The 20,376-nt window shown below is 35.3% G+C and overlaps 1 protein-coding gene across 5 annotated transcripts in view; it reads right to left on the reverse strand.

The window, feature by feature from the left end:
* Positions 1-11,098: 11,098 nt before the first annotated feature.
* Positions 11,099-20,376, reverse strand: part of LOC129002499 (rho guanine nucleotide exchange factor 10-like) — a 92,273-nt gene continuing 82,995 nt past the window's right edge. For all 5 annotated transcript variants that reach the window (XM_054430344.1, XM_054430346.1, XM_054430345.1 and 2 more), the window contains 9 exons: positions 20,155-20,331; positions 18,766-18,943; positions 18,183-18,250; positions 17,992-18,063; positions 17,670-17,881; positions 16,451-16,733; positions 14,818-14,955; positions 14,195-14,529; positions 11,099-13,483 (listed from right to left, as the gene is read on the reverse strand). In XM_054430344.1, coding sequence (XP_054286319.1) covers positions 13,288-13,483; positions 14,195-14,529; positions 14,818-14,955; positions 16,451-16,733; positions 17,670-17,881; positions 17,992-18,063; positions 18,183-18,250; positions 18,766-18,943; positions 20,155-20,331 — 1,659 coding nt within the window. In that variant the 3' untranslated portion in view covers positions 11,099-13,287. The remainder of the gene's footprint in view (positions 13,484-14,194; positions 14,530-14,817; positions 14,956-16,450; positions 16,734-17,669; positions 17,882-17,991; positions 18,064-18,182; positions 18,251-18,765; positions 18,944-20,154; positions 20,332-20,376) is intronic.

A 20,376-nucleotide genomic window follows, 5' to 3' on the forward strand; every position in this document is an offset into this window, starting at 1 on the left:
TTATATTTAATAATTTTGCCAGCATATCTGCAAATATGCAAACTAACTGCTGTTCTTAATCTTAATATAAGAAGTTTTCAACTGACTACTCCCCGTGCGTAGAACGGGCACACAGCTAGTTTGAACTAAGCAGGAACAAAAAACTGTGATTCGCAATGAGAACTGTCAAAGTAGGATTGTTTACAGTTAAATTAATGTTTTTCATATTTTCATGAATAATTTGTGATATTTTGCGAATTGTTGACAATTTGTTTTTCTCTATTGTTTAGGTGAAGTAGTAGAACATTATGGCTATGGTAGATGTGTAATGCTATAGAATACTGTAAATTTAAAAAAGCAAATTTTATCAAACTGTGTCCTCCCTTATTGCAAACGCAAAGCTTGAGTATAACTGCAATAAGCATTTTATACTTATATTCCAACCCCGTACGAAGGACGGGTACTCTGCTAGTATATTAATAAAAACTCACTTTATTAATCTCCTTGTAGCAGCAAACCTAGGTACTCATGAAACCTAATGTTATTGAAATTGATTTAATTGAAGATCAAATCAGGGAAATGGAAACTCACTTAATCTGCAGGTTAGCTGTGGTGGGGGTATTTTGCCTATTCCATGAAATGCAGAGATGGTAATGCAACCTTTTATTGCAAGGAAAGTGAATAGGTTGCTGCAGACCTCTGGAGGGAGTTGAGAACACAAAACACTGAATGGTTTTTTTTAATTTTAGGTTTTAACGGCCGCCATTTTGAAATGACTTGATGAACTTGACCATTTTCAACCCAGGCCAAGATAATGTATTCAAGCACTTGTGTGCCAAATTTCATGAAAATCGGTTTAGGCATTCGGTCGTTAATTATAGCCAATTCATGGGGACCCAGCATCCTCTTACGGGCACCATTTTGATGACGTCATTACGGACGACCAAGGTCCCTAAAAATTGGGGTCTGGGCGGTTTTAGGTTCAGAAACTTGTATACTATAACCACCTAAAATTGCAGCCTCTCCGCCAGAACTGAAATATTCTGCCACTATATGCAGCTATACGACCCCACTATAAATACATTTTCCAAAATTGATCAAAATATGTTTATAAACAAGCAAATTACAACCGTTTACTTATTCTCCATAAGAATAACATAGGAATTTTTAATTTACAATTTTTTAGAATTTTCTCCATAACCATTAGGCGCATGATAACGCTTTAATATATTATTTGTTTTATTAAGCTCTACAAAATAGTTTTTAAATAAATTTAAAAATTGTATGTTTTTGGTGTCAAAAATAGGAAAATCCTATTTTTACCTACAGGGGACACATTTTAGTTCAATAGGTGAAGATAATTGTAAATTATCATTCGCCCCACGTTTTTCGTTTTAAATCTTACAAGTATTTATTCTCTCCACATATTTATAAAATACTAGCAGTCATACCCATGCTTCGCAACGGGAAGAGAATTCTAAAGAGAATAATTATGATAAACTATTATTACACCAAATAATTTTATCACACACTTTTAAAAAAAGTTCTATATTTCGGCATTAGCCTTCTTCAGGAACAACAAACAATAACAAATAAAAGTGTTTACCACTCTGGATCAGACGGTTTTAGCAAATACCCCCGCCGCAGCAAACCTGCCGACCAAGCGAATTTCCATTTGTCTGAATTGATTTTCAGTTAAATATATTTTAATAACATTAGGTTTAACGAGTACCTAGGTTTGCTGCTACAAGGAAACTAATAAAGTGTGTTTATGAGTAAAATATTGATAGCTTAGTACAAAATAAATAAATTTGCCAAGTTTGATCAAAATATATCCATAAACAAGCAAACTACACAACATTTGACAATATTCTCCATAAGAATAACATGGGAATTTGAAAATTTACAATTTTTTTAATTTTCTCCGTTACTAATAATCGAACAAAAATACTTTTATATACTAAATTATTTGTTTTTTTAAGCTCTTTAAAAAGGTCTAAAGAGAAATTGGGAAATTTTGTGTTTTGAGGGTCAAAAGTGAAAAAACCAATTTTTACCCCATAAAACCCCCCGTAAAGCCCCGTTCCCATGGTCCGATCGTGCTGGTTCGCAAACTCATTCAAGTTTATCCCGCTTTACACCTTTAAACCAAATTTCATCAAAATCGGACAAAAATTACTCAAGTTATCGCGTTCACGGACGTATATATATTTGAACTAATGGTGTTTTTGGCCTCTGGGGACATCAAAATGAAAAAGTAAATCGGTCCCGGGTCTAGGTCTTACCGTGCCACCTACGGTAATAGCTACTTCCCTATAGGGAAATTCGCTAAAATCCAAAATACATATAATTTATAAAGAAGTAAAAAAGAAAATTGTTATAGAAAGAATTAAAGAAAATATAAAGACTACTTTGGCAAAACCACAAAAGCTCTTAGAGTTTGTATGAATTGCCTCAGATATGATGTAAACCATCCTGATAAACAAAAACCTGTAGCTATTCATGCGAGAGAGCATTCTCAAAATTTTCAACAATGTTATTCATTAAATGGAATAAGAAAATTTGCAAAAGACGCATCAGACTTAAAATTAAGACAGTTTAAAAAAAATCCATACCTAAAAGCCTATCAATACGAGCAAAAAAACCTTTTTCTGAAAACCGTGATTACCAAAATTATATTGAAAAACTCAGCAATTCACTTAACAGAAGAGGTAATCCTAAAAATTTAATAGACAGTCAAATAAAAAGTTCAAAAAATCCTAACACAGATAATTTCAAAAAAGATCCAAACTCATCACCCAATACTTTCCTGGCCTTTACAAAGTTAATAATGTTTTAATAGTGGCACATAATATTCTTTCAAATTCGCCTCTGACCCATAATTTGCTTTCCAAACCCCCAAGACTGATATACAAAAAAGCTCCTAATTTGAAAGACATTCTTTCAAAACCCAAACTACCTCCCACTTCCCAACCATCAGCAAAACCTTCGTGCTGTAATCAATGCCACAAACCACGATGTGCCACTTGTAAATTAATCATCCCATCAAAAAACTTCACTAGCAACCAAACTAAAAGATCTTATAACATAAATAGTAACCACTTGTGATTTTACCAATGTCATTTACCAAATGTCCTGCAAAAAGTGTCCTAAAGACTACATTGGCAAAACCACAAATGCTCTTAGAGTTTGTATGAATGGCCATAGATATGATGTAAACCATCCTGATAAAAAAACCTGTGGCTATTCATGTGAGAGAGCATTCTCAAAAATTTCAACAATGTTATCCATTAAAAGGAATAAGAAAATTGGCAAAAGACGCATCAGACTTAAGATAGCTTGAGCAAGCTCATAAATTAAAACTTAAATCTAAAACACCATCTGGTCTAAATTTGAGATAGTATATAAAATAGTTATTTGTGTATCTAGTGAGCAAAGTGGCACTTTGCTGCACACGAGAGCAACGTTTACGCACGAGCCGCAGGCAAGTGCAGAATGATCTCGAGTGCAGCAAAGGCCTTTTGCACTCGTGTTGCACATTATATTTTTCCTACAGTCATAAAGCATATAAATAATTAGTAATTAGTCTGTCAAACACTATACAACACGTTTTTAGGTTCAGCTGGCAACACAAATGGTGCCCTAGAAAAAGTAGTCCCCGGTCCGTATCACTCCGCTATTTTTTCCTCGGCAAGCAATGTGCTACGCGACTTGAGAAAATCGTTCCGTATATTTTTGTAATTTGCAGTGGTTTCCGTGCCTAAAAAAATGCTTTAAAGGTATTTTCTTGTTCATTTAGATCGTAAGAATGTTTTAAAAATGTTTAAAAGAAAAGTTCAGAAATACCGAAAAGAGAATATAAACTATAAACACAAAATTACAGGTTAAATCGTAGTTATATTAGTCAATCAGCTTGTGCCGATTTTTAAATCAAAAGATTTAAAATCCGCGACAGGCAATGGACAAGTCAGTCCAACATGACGTAACGCGGAAGGATACAACGACCGTTGGGAACCGGGCCGTGTGCAAAGCGTCTCGTCGTCCTCGTCACTCGTGGCTCAGTAATCGCGTAGTCAACATGTGAAGTCGCGTTTTGTCGCTGGTGTAGGACGAATTTATTAATATCTTAATTCGTAGCTCGGAAATTAGCGTTCGGGCGGAAATTGTACGTGCATCAAACGATCGCAATTGTCAAAATTTCGCCGAATTGCATTTGGGGGTGTGTTTTATTAGTATTAAGTCGAGACAGTTGAGATGCCGAATTGATTGTTCGCGTTCGTGATGAAAATTCGTACATGCATCATATCGATAGCAAATGTCAGTTTCTAGCGAATCGCGGGTCGTCGTGACGGTATTTTCAATTGAATCATTAAACGCCAGCTCGAAAAAACAAGAATTAATAAGTCCTACACCAGAAAAAACCGTGTCGTGATATTCCGCTCGGTCAGACAAAAAGTCAAAATTACCACGAGTCAGTTTTTAAATGTTCGGTACGCGTGAATCTTCGTCGGAATGAATGTTAATGTGTCGACATGTGTACGTAAGTAAATGTTTGTGTTATTTGTGTTTTAGTATTAAAATAGTCTTGCCAATCTGCCACATTTTTTCACATGTACCACTCGTTTTACAAGTTATGAATCATGTTTTGTTTGGTCTGAGATTTTCATGTTTCATTTGGTCTACTTAGAGCACATGGTCACGATTCAGGATAAAATGTTTTATTAAATTTGGTCATGTCATACAAAGAATTTAAGTTATAATAGTGAACCTAGTCAAATGAAAATTATTTATTAAATTGAATTGAAATGGTATATTAATTTAAAGAGCAATGTTTATCTGTGATATTATTATTTTTGTATTCTATGTAAAGTCAGATTCTATCATCGTCAGTATTATTATTTAAAACGTTTGAATTTCATGTGTAGAATAATTTTTGAACAGTATTACATTTTTAAATAGTGAGAGTTTGATTGTGTAACGTAAATGGGGGTAACAGAGTGCTCGGTCGAAGGCTAGGGTTGGTAAAGGGTCATGAGGATAGACTCCCATTAAATTCATAAATATTAAATATTAAATAAAAAAATTATCAAATAATCGACTCAGCAGTCGATTGGCCCCGTTGCACTGATCAGCAAGGAGTGATGTAGATCACAAACCTACATAATAGTCCCTGTTTGATTAAATTGTAAACTGGCCAGTTTGATAATTACGAACATCTTTGGGGAGTCTGGTGATCCAAAACAAATAAATAAAATCATCAAGGCTAGGTTTTCCCGAGACTTTGCAGTTTTAAAAATGAACAAACCGCCAATTTGAACATTCAATCTTACAATCAACTCTCTCACTCTCTCTTTCAAAATATTGTTAAATTGTGCACAAAAAAAAGGTTATTACATTGTTTACATTCAATATTTGTATCACAGCTCGTAATTTTGATTCATTATACAGTATTTTTACAAATCACCATCTTTTCATTATCCTGTGTTTCAGCTGTTAGTATCAATCTGGTATAAATTAAAGAGGTAAATGGCTTAACTGAAAGAAGTATACAAAGTATACACAATGAGTGTTGACGATCACATTTTGTAAATATATTTTGACTGTGCAATTTTTATAAGCTCAGTTCATAATGTTTAATGTTAAATTGGTGAATTCATGAGCAATCGGCTTAACCGAATCCAGTATATATAAACATCTTGAAGTCATACTTTTGATAAATATTTCCTGAACAAACAGTTTCACAAATATTTTCAATCAATATTTCAATATTATTATTTACAATTTTACAGTTTTACAGAGTATCAATTCATATCACAATCTTTCATCAGAACAGCACATTTTAAATTCATGGAGTGTTCAAATAGACACATCTATTAGTTTTAAGAAGTGTTAGAATTAAGCTGAAGAAGGTGTGAAGGAGGACAACATATCAGACCTCTCACGGTCCATAAATCGGACTTCTGGGATATTTAATTACAGGGCCCACACTTAACATCTTTATTTCCACTGCACAGCTCTGTGATTGTAATGTCCTCAGTAGTTCAATTAAAAGTGTAAATTAAATTCATTAAAACCCCACCAGGGGGCAACTTTTTGTTATACTCACACCTGTATGGAATAGCCAAATTGAATTACATAAAGGTGTGAGGTGATTTTGCTTGATGGAATGATCAATTAAGTAAAGAGTATATTTTGAATATAAGTGAAGAGTTTTATTTTTCTTTACAAAAAGTGATAGCACTAATTTGAGAGGTCTGGTAACAAGGAAGCAGATTGGCATTACTACCAAGGCAGGTTGGCATTGATAAGGGTATCAGTTGTTATCTCTAAGGCAATTATCCACATTGATATTTCTGTGTTTGTTTACTTGTTTATTTATTTGTGTCATATTCGTACAGAGATTATTTATATTTATATTTACATGTGCAATAGTTTTCAATTTTGAGTAAATAGAGTCAAACTGAGGTCAATTGTTTTAAACATTTTCATAATTACATATTTTGAGAAACAATGAATCATCTGAGTCATGTTATGTAACCACTGTGAGCGACATGAAGGCTGGCCAACAGAGGTCACGTTCCAGCTGTGGTGGGGCGAGAGTAGAACCTACCCGCACAGACAGGCAGACATCGGGCCGTTCACCACAACAATGTCCCCCGCCCCCGCCCACTCCATCGGCAACAGCTGACTGTCGACTGCGCTACGGGTCAATGAACTGATTGTTGACATCTACTCAACGCTGAATGCTAGATAATTCTACAGTGTGTTAAGCGTGCGCGTTTACACCATTCAAATTGTTGATGGGTTGATGCAGTCTGGTTTATGACACAAGGTGTTAGTTGACAACAATTTTTAATTTCTCAGTACCGACCTCAAAGCAAAATTTTTATTATTGTTAAAGTTTCAGAGTTTATATTTTTGTTATTCAAATTTCAAATGTTTATGTGTAAAATTGTTTCGTATTAAATGTATTAAATGTAAATCAATGGGAAAATCAACAAAAAAATGTGTCGTATGAATGAAGCGTCTGTTGCCACGTCAAGCGTCGTCGCGCCGGATCGAAATTGTCCCCGGATGGAAAAGGCCTTCGTGCGGACCTGAAGGTCGCTCGGGCCAATTTTTTTGGCAGGGGAGATTTCTGTGCCGATTTTTAAATCAAAAGATTTAAAATCCGCGACAGGCAATGGACAAGTCAGTCCAACATGACGTAACGCGGAAGGATACAACGACCGTTGGGAACCGGGCCGTGTGCAAAGCGTCTCGTCGTCCTCGTCACTCGTGGCTCAGTAATCGCGTAGTCAACATGTGAAGTCGCGTTTTGTCGCTGGTGTAGGACGAATTTATTAATATCTTAATTCGTAGCTCGGAAATTAGCGTTCGGGCGGAAATTGTACGTGCATCAAACGATCGCAATTGTCAAAATTTCGCCGAATTGCATTTGGGGGTGTGTTTTATTAGTATTAAGTCGAGACAGTTGAGATGCCGAATTGATTGTTCGCGTTCGTGATGAAAATTCGTACATGCATCATATCGATAGCAAATGTCAGTTTCTAGCGAATCGCGGGTCGTCGTGACGGTATTTTCAATTGAATCATTAAACGCCAGCTCGAAAAAACAAGAATTAATAAGTCCTACACCAGAAAAAACCGTGTCGTGATATTCCGCTCGGTCAGACAAAAAGTCAAAATTACCACGAGTCAGTTTTTAAATGTTCGGTACGCGTGAATCTTCGTCGGAATGAATGTTAATGTGTCGACATGTGTACGTAAGTAAATGTTTGTGTTATTTGTGTTTTAGTATTAAAATAGTCTTGCCAATCTGCCACATTTTTTCACATGTACCACTCGTTTTACAAGTTATGAATCATGTTTTGTTTGGTCTGAGATTTTCATGTTTCATTTGGTCTACTTAGAGCACATGGTCACGATTCAGGATAAAATGTTTTATTAAATTTGGTCATGTCATACAAAGAATTTAAGTTATAATAGTGAACCTAGTCAAATGAAAATTATTTATTAAATTGAATTGAAATGGTATATTAATTTAAAGAGCAATGTTTATCTGTGATATTATTATTTTTGTATTCTATGTAAAGTCAGATTCTATCATCGTCAGTATTATTATTTAAAACGTTTGAATTTCATGTGTAGAATAATTTTTGAACAGTATTACATTTTTAAATAGTGAGAGTTTGATTGTGTAACGTAAATGGGGGTAACAGAGTGCTCGGTCGAAGGCTAGGGTTGATAAAGGGTCATGAGGATAGACTCCCATTAAATTCATAAATATTAAATATTAAATAAAAAAATTATCAAATAATCGACTCAGCAGTCGATTGGCCCCGTTGCACTGATCAGCAAGGAGTGATGTAGATCACAAACCTACATAATAGTCCCTGTTTGATTAAATTGTAAACTGGCCAGTTTGATAATTACGAACATCTTTGGGGAGTCTGGTGATCCAAAACAAATAAATAAAATCATCAAGGCTAGGTTTTCCCGAGACTTTGCAGTTTTAAAAATGAACAAACCGCCAATTTGAACATTCAATCTTACAATCAACTCTCTCACTCTCTCTTTCAAAATATTGTTAAATTGTGCACAAAAAAAAGGTTATTACATTGTTTACATTCAATATTTGTATCACAGCTCGTAATTTTGATTCATTATACAGTATTTTTACAAATCACCATCTTTTCATTATCCTGTGTTTCAGCTGTTAGTATCAATCTGGTATAAATTAAAGAGGTAAATGGCTTAACTGAAAGAAGTATACAAAGTATACACAATGAGTGTTGACGATCACATTTTGTAAATATATTTTGACTGTGCAATTTTTATAAGCTCAGTTCATAATGTTTAATGTTAAATTGGTGAATTCATGAGCAATCGGCTTAACCGAATCCAGTATATATAAACATCTTGAAGTCATACTTTTGATAAATATTTCCTGAACAAACAGTTTCACAAATATTTTCAATCAATATTTCAATATTATTATTTACAATTTTACAGTTTTACAGAGTATCAATTCATATCACAATCTTTCATCAGAACAGCACATTTTAAATTCATGGAGTGTTCAAATAGACACATCTATTAGTTTTAAGAAGTGTTAGAATTAAGCTGAAGAAGGTGTGAAGGAGGACAACATATCAGACCTCTCACGGTCCATAAATCGGACTTCTGGGATATTTAATTACAGGGCCCACACTTAACATCTTTATTTCCACTGCGCAGCTCTGTGATTGTAATGTCCTCAGTAGTTCAATTAAAAGTGTAAATTAAATTCATTAAAACCCCACCAGGGGGCAACTTTTTGTTATACTCACACCTGTATGGAATAGCCAAATTGAATTACATAAAGGTGTGAGGTGATTTTGCTTGATGGAATGATCAATTAAGTAAAGAGTATATTTTGAATATAAGTGAAGAATTTCTCTTTTTTTCTTTACAAGCTGCTCATAGTATTATTATCTTTAAGTGTTACCAACCTATTTCCAAGCGTACACGGAATACGTGCATAATAGAAAAAAATAATAATAAAACGCCTTATTCCCACAATATCAAAAATTATTCATTAAATTAAAAACATAACTTTGTAAAAAATCCTACTTTGACAGTTCTCATTTTATATCACAGCTTTTTGTTGCTGCTTGGTTCAAACTAGCTGTTAGTTGTCATCAATTTAAACAATTAATAGTGCTGCAACCTGTTGGTAAACCTTAAAGTGAAAATACAAAATAACAATTAACAGTGCTGCAACCCGTTGGTAAACCTTATAGTGAAAAATACAAAATAAAAAAAATTTTAAGATTCGGATTCGGCTGGATTTGACCATCACTTTAATCGGCACTAGTTTCCTGACATTTAATGGCTCGAGTAAACTGCTTATCAAGCCCATTGGGTTATCCATTACTGTGGAATAACACTGAAAGGACTGGATTTTTATTTTTTAACCAAATGTCTTTGGTTCAAAACTTGAATGCTTTTTTTACTCTATATATAGATATATTATACGTGTGTGTGTGTGTATATATATATATATATATATATATACTCTTTTGACCATTGTTTAATAAGTGTTAGGTTTTTATTTTAGCAGTACCTATGTATTTTATTTTATGTGCAAGTTAGTGCTGTATATGTTGTACATATGGAGGTAGTTGTACAATAAAGCACTTTTTCATTTCATTTCATATATATATACTCTTTCTCTTCTAATAGCAAGATCACTGACTTCTTAGCTCTTGCTTAGATGAGAATTCCTGCTCATTGTTCACAAAATTTTATCAAATGACTAATGGGTGATAAAATATGCAGAACTAATGGGGAGAATAGTTAGTTATTTGTGTAACTAGTGTGCAAAGTGGCACTTTGCACTCGCGTTACACATTATATTTTTCCTACAGTTACTAAAATCATATAAATAGTCTTTTAAACACTATACAACACGTTTTTAGGTTATATTGTTATGTTAAATCCAAGCATTGAACGAAACAGCTGATCGTAGTCAAGCCCACTTTGTCAGGTGTATGAAATGAAATAGTATATTTCGTACCTAGGGCCGAAAATGAGGTTTTGCCGGCTCGAGATAGTTTTTAAGTTTGAGGCGAAGTCAAGAACTTAAAATGATGAAAAGCTGCAAACCCATTTCGGTCCGTGGTACGAACACTATTTTTCACCACACTATACCCTATTACCACTATTCACCACAACAATAATGCACACTGATAGTCAACACAACTCTTGGCTATGTGAAGAAATAATTTGAGGAATCAGCAAAAATAATAATAAATAGTTGTTAGGCAGCGGTAACAATAAAACAATTCTATTGCAACTGATTGTGTATTTAATATGCATTCCAGCGGGCAGCTGATTTTGCGGCCCTAGGGATGTAAAAACCTGCTCGGTCCCCAAATGACGATGACAGCTGGCATGGCCAGCAAAACGTAACTTTCAGCCACCAATTAACGTATGTAAAACAGCTAAAAACATCATAGTGTGGTGAAAAAGAATATTAAACAAGCCTAAGACTTTGAATGGGTTTTAGAATAATTGGAGATTTGGGTATGTCAAATGACCTACAGAAACCAATATGCTTCCTTAAATAAATTTACTCAAAATCAAATAGTACAAATGCATATTTAGTCTTTACAAAATATACAAAAAATATCTTACATTCAAATTTAACATAAAATTTTAAACTCAACATGGTTTGTACAATAAGGTAAACTGCACTGTATAGAAGGAAATTAATACACAAGAAAGTACTGTATAAAAAATAATATTAGGGATGTTCAAAGCCTAAAAATTCAGGAATTTTTTGGGAAATATTTTTGAGTGTTTTTAAATATTATTTTTTGAAAATTCTCAAATTTGTTGTATTTAATTTCTGTTTTCAATTACAACACAATTAAAAAAATATATAAATAAAAATTCCAAAAAGTCCCAAACAATTCCTTTTTTTATTATCTTATAAAAAGATAGGGCATTTGCCAGGAATTATTAAGGAAATTGACAGGAAAGCAGGCTTACCTTTAAATAAGTCCATAGAGACACATAACACATCACAAAATTAAAAGTAGAAATTTTCGTGGTCACTGACCACTTTTTCAACCTTTTTTTATTATTAAGTCTTGTACATCCCTATTAAATATGAATAAAAAATAAAAATATATACATATAATAAAGCACCGTTATTAATAACATAAAATGACATTTTTGGTATGGTTAAGAAATAACATAAGCATTAAAGAATTTCCAACCAATTTGTGGTATAAATCGTATTGGATACAGCAAAGGTACTACTGTAGTAGTAAAAAATTAACCTCGGCTATGATAACAAACATTGTAAGTTAAACCATTAAGGTAATTCAGCCTGGTATTTTAACACACATTTTGGCTGGTGACAACCTTAAGTACTAATCTTACTGAAAACAACTACATTTTCAATCATCAGTTAATGTAACTAAACATTGCTGGATTGTAAATTAATACTAATTGTACCTAAACTAAAGTAAAATGGGACTAGAGTGGGATTCACATAATATTTACACAATAGTTCATAAATGTGTTAGGTACAAGTAAATATAGTTAATTTATGTATGGATACATATATACAATATGTGAAACCACAAGCTGAAGACACATCATAATCAAGCACCAAGTTTTTTTAAAGGCACAATAAAAAAAAAAAAAAAACTGAGTTTGGTATACCGTAGTTTTAGAAAGTTATGATTGATTAATTTTCAATTGTAAACCCTCTTGAAATGTCCAAGTACATAATATGGTTCAAAATGTTTTACAAAATCATTACATTACCCATCAGTATGAAAACAAATTACGAGATAACTTACCAATAGTTCCATAAATAAAATAAAAATAATAATAAATTTTAAAAATACACACTATCCCTACACAATAATTGAAGGCATTTTACACACTAATGAATTACACAGCAGTTTTAACAAACTTAAGTATGATTAAAACAATTTTCTAAATGAATTATCCAATCTTGGGGTTTTCAGCCAACAAATATTGGTATTTAGTGTAGGTTAACTTTCTGTACCTAGAATATCTTAATGGTTAGTTAAATGTCCATATTTTGATTTATCAATGCTATGGACCTACCTGTGGAACGCATCCAGCAAAGCAAGGTGTGAGCCGATACAGTACAAGAGTGAACTGTACTGATAAAAAGTGGCAGGTACCAGGATCCGAACCCACGACATTGCCGCCTTAAGCCTGTAGTGCTACTGACTCTTTACTGCAATATTGGTATTCTATGTAGCCCATTTGGCTGTTAACCCATTTCTATTTAACAACAAGAATTGAGAATTACATAATATTTACTCTGTTTTACAGAACAATAATAAATACAAAGTAAGTGCTAGTAGGCACAAAATCAGTCTCGCACGGTTACTTCTTTGATATGTTGTATCATTTTTTTTATTTGTTATACATATTATTGGTTTTAATTTCAAAAGCCACCTAAGTTTTATTTTCACTTGTTTAAAATCTGATCATTCCATTACAACTTTAAAAATTGAAATCTAATCCTTTCATTATCACCTTTTAAAATCCATACACTTCTAGAAAATCCTTGCTTTTTATGTTAAACACATATCATCAACATACCATTTTTATTTTGGTAACATGTTTCTAGTTTTGTGTTATTATTTTTTTTTTACCCAAGAGGAATGAACAGAATTAAAACCGAACTGCTACATTCATTCGAAATGTAGATATATAGAGAGCATAATCAAATATTTAAGATGTGGTAGTGCAGGTTATGGAGCAATACTGCTCAAAGTTTCATCTCCCACAGCAGTATGTGTGCATTGTTGGTGATTGTTGTACAACAAGGCTGCTGTAAGTTGACATAGCCTCTACCTCCAGTGATGGTCACCAGAGTGTGTTCTCTTCTGTCTGTCGTTGTTGTGTGCCGAGGCGCTCCACTCTCTTCTGAGCTCGTGGAAAGTGACCAGTGAGACATGTCCAGTCTGCAAAACCAAATGTGAAGGTGCAAATTAAATGTATGTAGGCTACTTGTAATTATGTCACATAAAATAAACTCTTTATTATATGTTAGCGTAGCTAGGAAGGGAATTGTGATCTGACAAAAAGTCACCGTACATTAATAAAACCACTGTTCAACCTGATGGTACGAAAAATGGAATAGGACAATGTCTTATAAAACATGAGGATCCTTTGACCCAATTCCATTCCCACTCCAATTTGAATTTGAAATTCCATGATTTTCATAGTTGTATTTGTATATGTTTTGTGACATTAATAAACTGGGTTAAACTCAATAATTCAGGAAATTTTCATTTCTGTTTTAATGACAGGATTAAAAAATATTTCATCACCTTTTCAAGGTGGGAATCTCAGGATATTGTATCAATAAAGGAAGCCATGTGCAAATTGTGTAAAGGCGGAAATTCCAGATGTCACTGCCACAGCAGGATGTTTTAGAATCGGTTCTGTCACAAAATATTGGAAATTGAAGATTCTTTATTCCACTAGTGTTGAAAGTTTTGTGGAATTGAGAATCTGATTTGACCCATTTCTATTTTAAAGGTTTAAACTAGGTTTTTTCTCAAATGACAAAATTTCCAGTCACAAAGGGGTTGCGATTAAGTGCACTGTTTTTTAATCATGCAATTGCGCCCAACTTTCATTAAAAATTTGAATAGTCAACAATTACTAACCTCTCATCATCTCCGTCGTAGTCCTTGACGTACATGAGTTGGCCATACAGTCCATATATGTCGCAGGCCAGTGCCTTGCTGGGAGGCCGCTTGACCACAGTGGGAGGGTCCTGAAGAGGCAGTAGCAGTCGTGTAGGTCCGACGTGGGCGTGGTACGACACACTGACGCGGCCACTGATGATGGGCACCCCCTCCAGCCGAGGTAGAGGCACAGTCAGTGACACCCCAGCATCTGTCCCGACCCACAGCAGTCCCTTACACGCCATCAGCGCTGTCACAGCTACTGGGCCCTGTGCTCCAGTCAACCGCACTACGTTGGACGCCACATTTATGTCCTTCAACAAGTTATAGTGTTACACTATCACTGGATAGAGAAAACAAGCTTTAGAAGAAAAATTATAATTTTTGTCAGAACCAGTGGAAATTGGTATGCAAGAAACACAAATATGTGAATAAGGAAAGTGGTGCAAACAAGCCAGTCCTTCTCAGAATTAAGTTTGAGGCACTAGCCTGCAACGGCTAGTGACACAACTCGCATATCTCTATTTTAAAGATGTAGCTATACAGTGATTTTGTCAGCTAAACGATTATTTGAATGAGAGAAGGCTGATGGGCCAATTTACCTGGAGATGTTTGAATGTCTCCGTATGGTACAGACAGATGGTGCTGGAGTGAGTGAGAGACAGCCACAGACCAACACCTGAGGTAGCCATCAGGTTGACATTGCCTCCGACATGTTCATGCTGGATGGTAAAACTCTTCTGCAACATATTATTATAAACAGTTTTAGCTGTATGGCCTGAATTACTTGAATCCCTTAATGGTCACTTAGCAATGATTTTTTTTGCACCAATGGATTTTTTTTTTTAGAATAGTCCACACCCAAATCCAGCAGACTCCATAAACAAAAAGAACAGTAAAGGGACACTATATCAATGTTCCCAATGTTGCCGCATAAAGTTGACAGACACCAGCCAGATCAGATATGACTCCGAATCCTGACTAAGTTAAAATACTAGCCGCAAAAAGTAGTTGAGCAAAAAGTAGTTGAGCACAAAGTGAGAAAATCTAACCTGAGTTGAGCTGTTATTCTTGGATTGCAAAAAGCCTCTAAAGGCCTATTTTGCTTGGAGCGACTGTAGCGATAGTCGCACAGCTATTATTGCTCAACTACTATAGCTGTTACGGCGGCCGTTTTGCTTAGAGCGATTGATTTCCAGTCGCCGCGCGATTTTTCATAGTTAGTTGAATACCAGCACTCACAATGGTGAAGTCATGAGTGCGTGTTGTAACTTTCTCCTCAGGAAGGAGTTAGAAGACAAGGCTCTACTTGACCCTAGTGTAAGTATCAATAGACGTCACTAGATAGGATATAATAGAAAACTTTAGTGATATCAATGAATGATATCAATAAGAGTACATGAATGTCGGAAAATAAAACTAGGAGTCTAAATAAAAAGTATTTATTCATACAAAAAAACTGATACAGTATTAAAACCCACTACTGAATAACACATATTCAACTTGGAACAGTCAAACATTTTATATTTAAATTTGAATAGACGAGGATTACCTAAAAAAATGTAAACACGACCATTTGAGCAATGACAATGCAAAGTTTGCTGGAAAAAAGAGTCGCCTGTTTCTTCTGCAATTTAATGTAGAAAATGAAATGAATGTTTAAGGAGACATAACCAAAACAGTACAATCGTAACAGCACATGAATAGAAAAAATAATTTGAATAAAAAAGAAAATTATGGCTATTTTAACCCCTATTATTAATGTACCTACTGAGTGATCTGGACTGTTTTGAGGTTCTGCGCACGTGTTGCTGCGCATCAGTCGCGGCCCAATTATCGCTCAGACTGGTACCCAGAGCAGTGGTCCACGACTGTAGCTAGCGACGACTCTTGCTATAGTCGCTCCAAGCAAAACAGGACAATGCAAACTCCATCAGAGCAGTGCCCAGCTACTATCGCGGAGCGATTATCGCCACCCGACTATCGCTGCAATCGCTCCAAGCAAAATAGGCCTTAAATTGTGTGAGCGAAAAATTCCCGATGTTGCTTAAATTTTCTTGATACTATTAGTATAAAAAGTTTCATGGAATCAGCCTAGCTCTATTTTTAAGGTTTGAACACAAAACTTGCAACTTATTCCCTATAATTTAACGGTTGACAAAAATCAGGGCTCATTCATGGTTTTCATGAATGAGTGGGTACCCTGGTAGTTTAATTAGTTACCCTAACACCAACCTGTATCTCTCCTGTGATAGCCCGCAGTACAGTGACAGTTTTTCCGCATGCAGCGTACATGCTGAGGTTGATAGGCAGCAGACAGCTGACTGGCTCTGTGCCTAGTACGATCTCTTCAGGCTCGGCAGTTAGCTGGTGTCGACGGAAAACCAACAGTCGCCCGGTAGACAACGCCACAAACACAGAGTCACAGTGCTGCTTGATCACCACTACATCCCCAGACAACATTACGGAGTGGGTCTGCTCTGGGTGGTCTACATCAGTCACACTGTACACCAGTAGTCTGGAACATTGCAAAGTTATATTATAGGACTCTCCTTTGGCCCGATGCCCCCATTTTTTATAGGGAAAGTCCCACAGGAAACAATTTGTTACTGGGGAATTGTTCAAGGGTGTAAAATACCAATTCTCAGTGAGCAGTTGAAGAGTAAGACCTATAGAAGTGGTATTGAGAGTTGTTTATTTAGGTATCGGTATCGAGAATCGATACATTTTGGTATCGACACATCACTAATTCATCAAATATTTTTAACACTTCTGCTACATTATATATTATTTTGATTTGAATGTGTTTAGTGATTTAAGTGTTTTTTAATTGTTTTTTTTTGTACATATAAGTTTTATTTTTTTAAACCCGTACCAACCTAATACTAATGCAAAATACTATTAAACTTAAATACTAAATGGATATTTTGCTTTAAAAATTAAAAATTAAGTAGCCTATACTAAAAAATTTAAATTAGGTAACGATGGTACTGAAACTGAGAACCGAGAATCGATTTTGGCTAGGAACCTGTACTGGTACCGACTTTGAAAAAGTGGTACCGACCCATACCTAGTTTCTACATATTTGGGTGGGAGGGGGGGGGGGTTGAATTTCAAAATGCCACATTCCTAGAATAAATTAGGGTAAGGGGTTGAATATAAGATTTAATATCAGCAAACTCTGTTGTTGGCTCAACTCAGATACATTAATTTGTATTATAAAACTACAAAAAGTTTCACATGCGAATGGGACGTCTAATTTTATCAATGAATGAGTAACAAACTAATGGAGTGATAAGATAGTTAGGCCTAATTTGTGACAAACTAGCCATGACTTTCCCATTAGCCTAAAACAATACAACTACTACCAATTTAAATTATAATTCTCAATATTTATTGAATTCTGTTCAATAGATAAATCACTATTCCATTTTCGCAAGGAGTTTACACTTACTGTTGGCACTGTGTTCCTATCCAAACAGCTTCGACTCCTCGGACGTACTCCATCGCGGTAACTCTGATGTCTTGCAGTGAGAACTGTGTGATAGGTTTGAGGAGAGTCTGTGAGGTCTGGGCTATGCTGATGTGACTGCTGCTGCCATCGGTGGTACACACCCACAGGTAGGACTTGCCACAAGCTGCAGTGTAGTAGCAGCCACACACCACCTGGCACAACACACAACGACATGTAGCACGTCATAGCATAGCTCCAACTACAAAGATTGTTGCACAACATTAATGGTTAATCATTAGTATCTTCAGAAGGTCTACCATACCTCAGAATGTTGTTGAGAAGTGTAGACTGGATGGGCTGCCACAAACAGGGGCATTTTGGTGCATGGTCTCACCTAAAAACAAAAATCAATTAGAATAAATAGGATACTATACAGTTTTTAAAAAATAACTTCTAATAATAAATAAAAACTCAATTTTGAATATTATGTAGCTTATAATTTACTGATCATACCTCCTGATCTGGAACTTCCCACGACGGACTGTTGGCCGGGTCTAGAGCGAGCCTCGCTAACCTCAACTCTGCAACAATAAAACATGTTTAAATAATGAATATATGAAACAAGACCAGTGTTTTATTGAATTTTCTAATTTGGTAAAAATGCAATCAATTGATGACAATAACAATACAACATCTATAACTCTGCCAAGAACTGAAATTTTAGTCTTTTACTAACAGAGAGAGTTTAACTCTCCTAATAGACCTATCACTTCTGGTCTCTGGATAGATAGTCAAGCAGCTTAAGATAGCCTGCTCAACACTGGGCGCAGCTTTATCACATATGTAAATTATATTGGGAATTTGCAAGATTTCAACTTAGACATTCAGGACAATAATTCCACAGTCTTAACTATCACAAGAGCTACTTCTCTGTGGACTCCATTCTTAGGGAAAATATTGTGCTAATAAATTCATGCATTCATTGAACAAAGAATTTAAACGTAAAATCCAGTTTCCAAACGACTAGGCACAAACAGCTAGGCAACATTATCACAAAGCTTTGCAGCAGATGTCAGACTTGACAGATGTGACTTACCCGTGATCCACTCTTTCCTGGCCTCGGGACTGTCCATCTGGAAGGTGTAGGTCTCGTCCTTGTTGCGGAGAGAGAGCTGCAGACAACAAGAGTCCACCCAGGCCATCTGGTCGTCCTTCAGTTGGATCTCACACTGGATGTAGTTGAGGAGACCTCTTGTCACGTCAGGGCTTAGTTCCTGTCAACAAGTGAGGTTATGGAATTTGATGATATTTCTACTAGAACAGGACAATGCCTTGGCCGGCCCTACAAGTAAATCCCTTAAGTTAAGGAAATACAGCACTTTAAAGCAGAACTAGACCTAAACAAGTAATGAATCATTTAAAAGTTGATTACTTTATTTTCTGAGAAAAAAGCTAGGTACTGCAATAGGCCTTAATAAAACAAACAATTTTCAGTCCGCCCCATGTTGATTGGTCGACTTTAAATGTTGGGATTAAAAAATATGTAATTACTAGATCCAAGACTCAATGTCAACTAATTAACATGAAACAAGAACAATACTTATCCACAGTTTTAGACCTTGCAGGATTTAAACCTTGGGCACACAACCTATATTTTGTAAATAAATATTTATAAAATGAGAATCGCTGAGGGTCTAAATCACGGAAGGTTTAATAATCAAACATTCGGCATACAATTAGCATTTTGGTCTAGTAGCGGAAGGTCTAAAATGAGAATAAGATTTTCTGCCACTGTTCGCGCATTGTCATCTGTAGCGAAAGGTCTAAAAATGCAGGCTTGCGTGCCAGAGTGAAGGCTGTACACGCAGTCAATAACGCAACTAACTCTCATGTCTCTTATTTTGCTAGCACTTTGTTACGAATGGTTAGGTTATGTTGAATATTTTAGACCTTCAGCTACAGATGACAAAACACGAACAGTGGTGAAAGGTCTAATTCTCATTTTAGACCTTCCTCTTCTAGTCCAAAATGCAAACTGTATACCGAAGGTCATATTAGACTGTGATTTACACCCTCAGCAATTCTCATTCTAAAAACATTTAATTAGAAAATATAGGTTGTGGACTCAAGGTATAAATCCCACAAGGTCTAAAACAGTGATTAACAGTGGATATGTTTTCTTCATTGACTGTAATTTTAGACCTTCTGGGATTTGGACCATCGGCTATTGTCAATTTAGACCCTCAGCAACAAGTACAAAATGCAAAATCTGTGCCGAAGGTCTAATTAGACCTTCAGGGATTTAGACCATCAGCAACTGATAGGTTTAATGATGTACTCAATGAGACATGACTAATGTAATATACTCCCAGTGTTGGCCCAGCAACTGTCCATTTCTACTCCTTCGGTCATGTAGCTTGCCTCAACATAACTGAAGACATGCCAAATAAGCTATTACTATAATTATAATTATTTTTACACTCACCGGATATGATCCATGCAGTTTCCCCGCCAACTCAGCTATCCTGCTGACAGTCTGGTAGTCTTGCATGAGTCTGCTCATCTCTGAGCACAGGTTTTCTGTAACCCCGTTAGAGGATGCAACTCCGTTGTTGGGAGTCAACAGTCTGCTGAGCGTAGGGGATGTGTTGTTCTCCACAACCTGAACATTGGAACTCAGTCAAGAGAAAGTCATATAAATTGAACT

The sequence above is a fragment of the Macrosteles quadrilineatus genome, unplaced genomic scaffold (assembly GCF_028750875.1).
Source record: "Macrosteles quadrilineatus isolate MER2022 unplaced genomic scaffold, UCM_ALF_1.0 Scaffold_9__3_contigs__length_116548681, whole genome shotgun sequence".
Lineage (NCBI taxonomy): Eukaryota > Metazoa > Arthropoda > Insecta > Hemiptera > Cicadellidae > Macrosteles > Macrosteles quadrilineatus.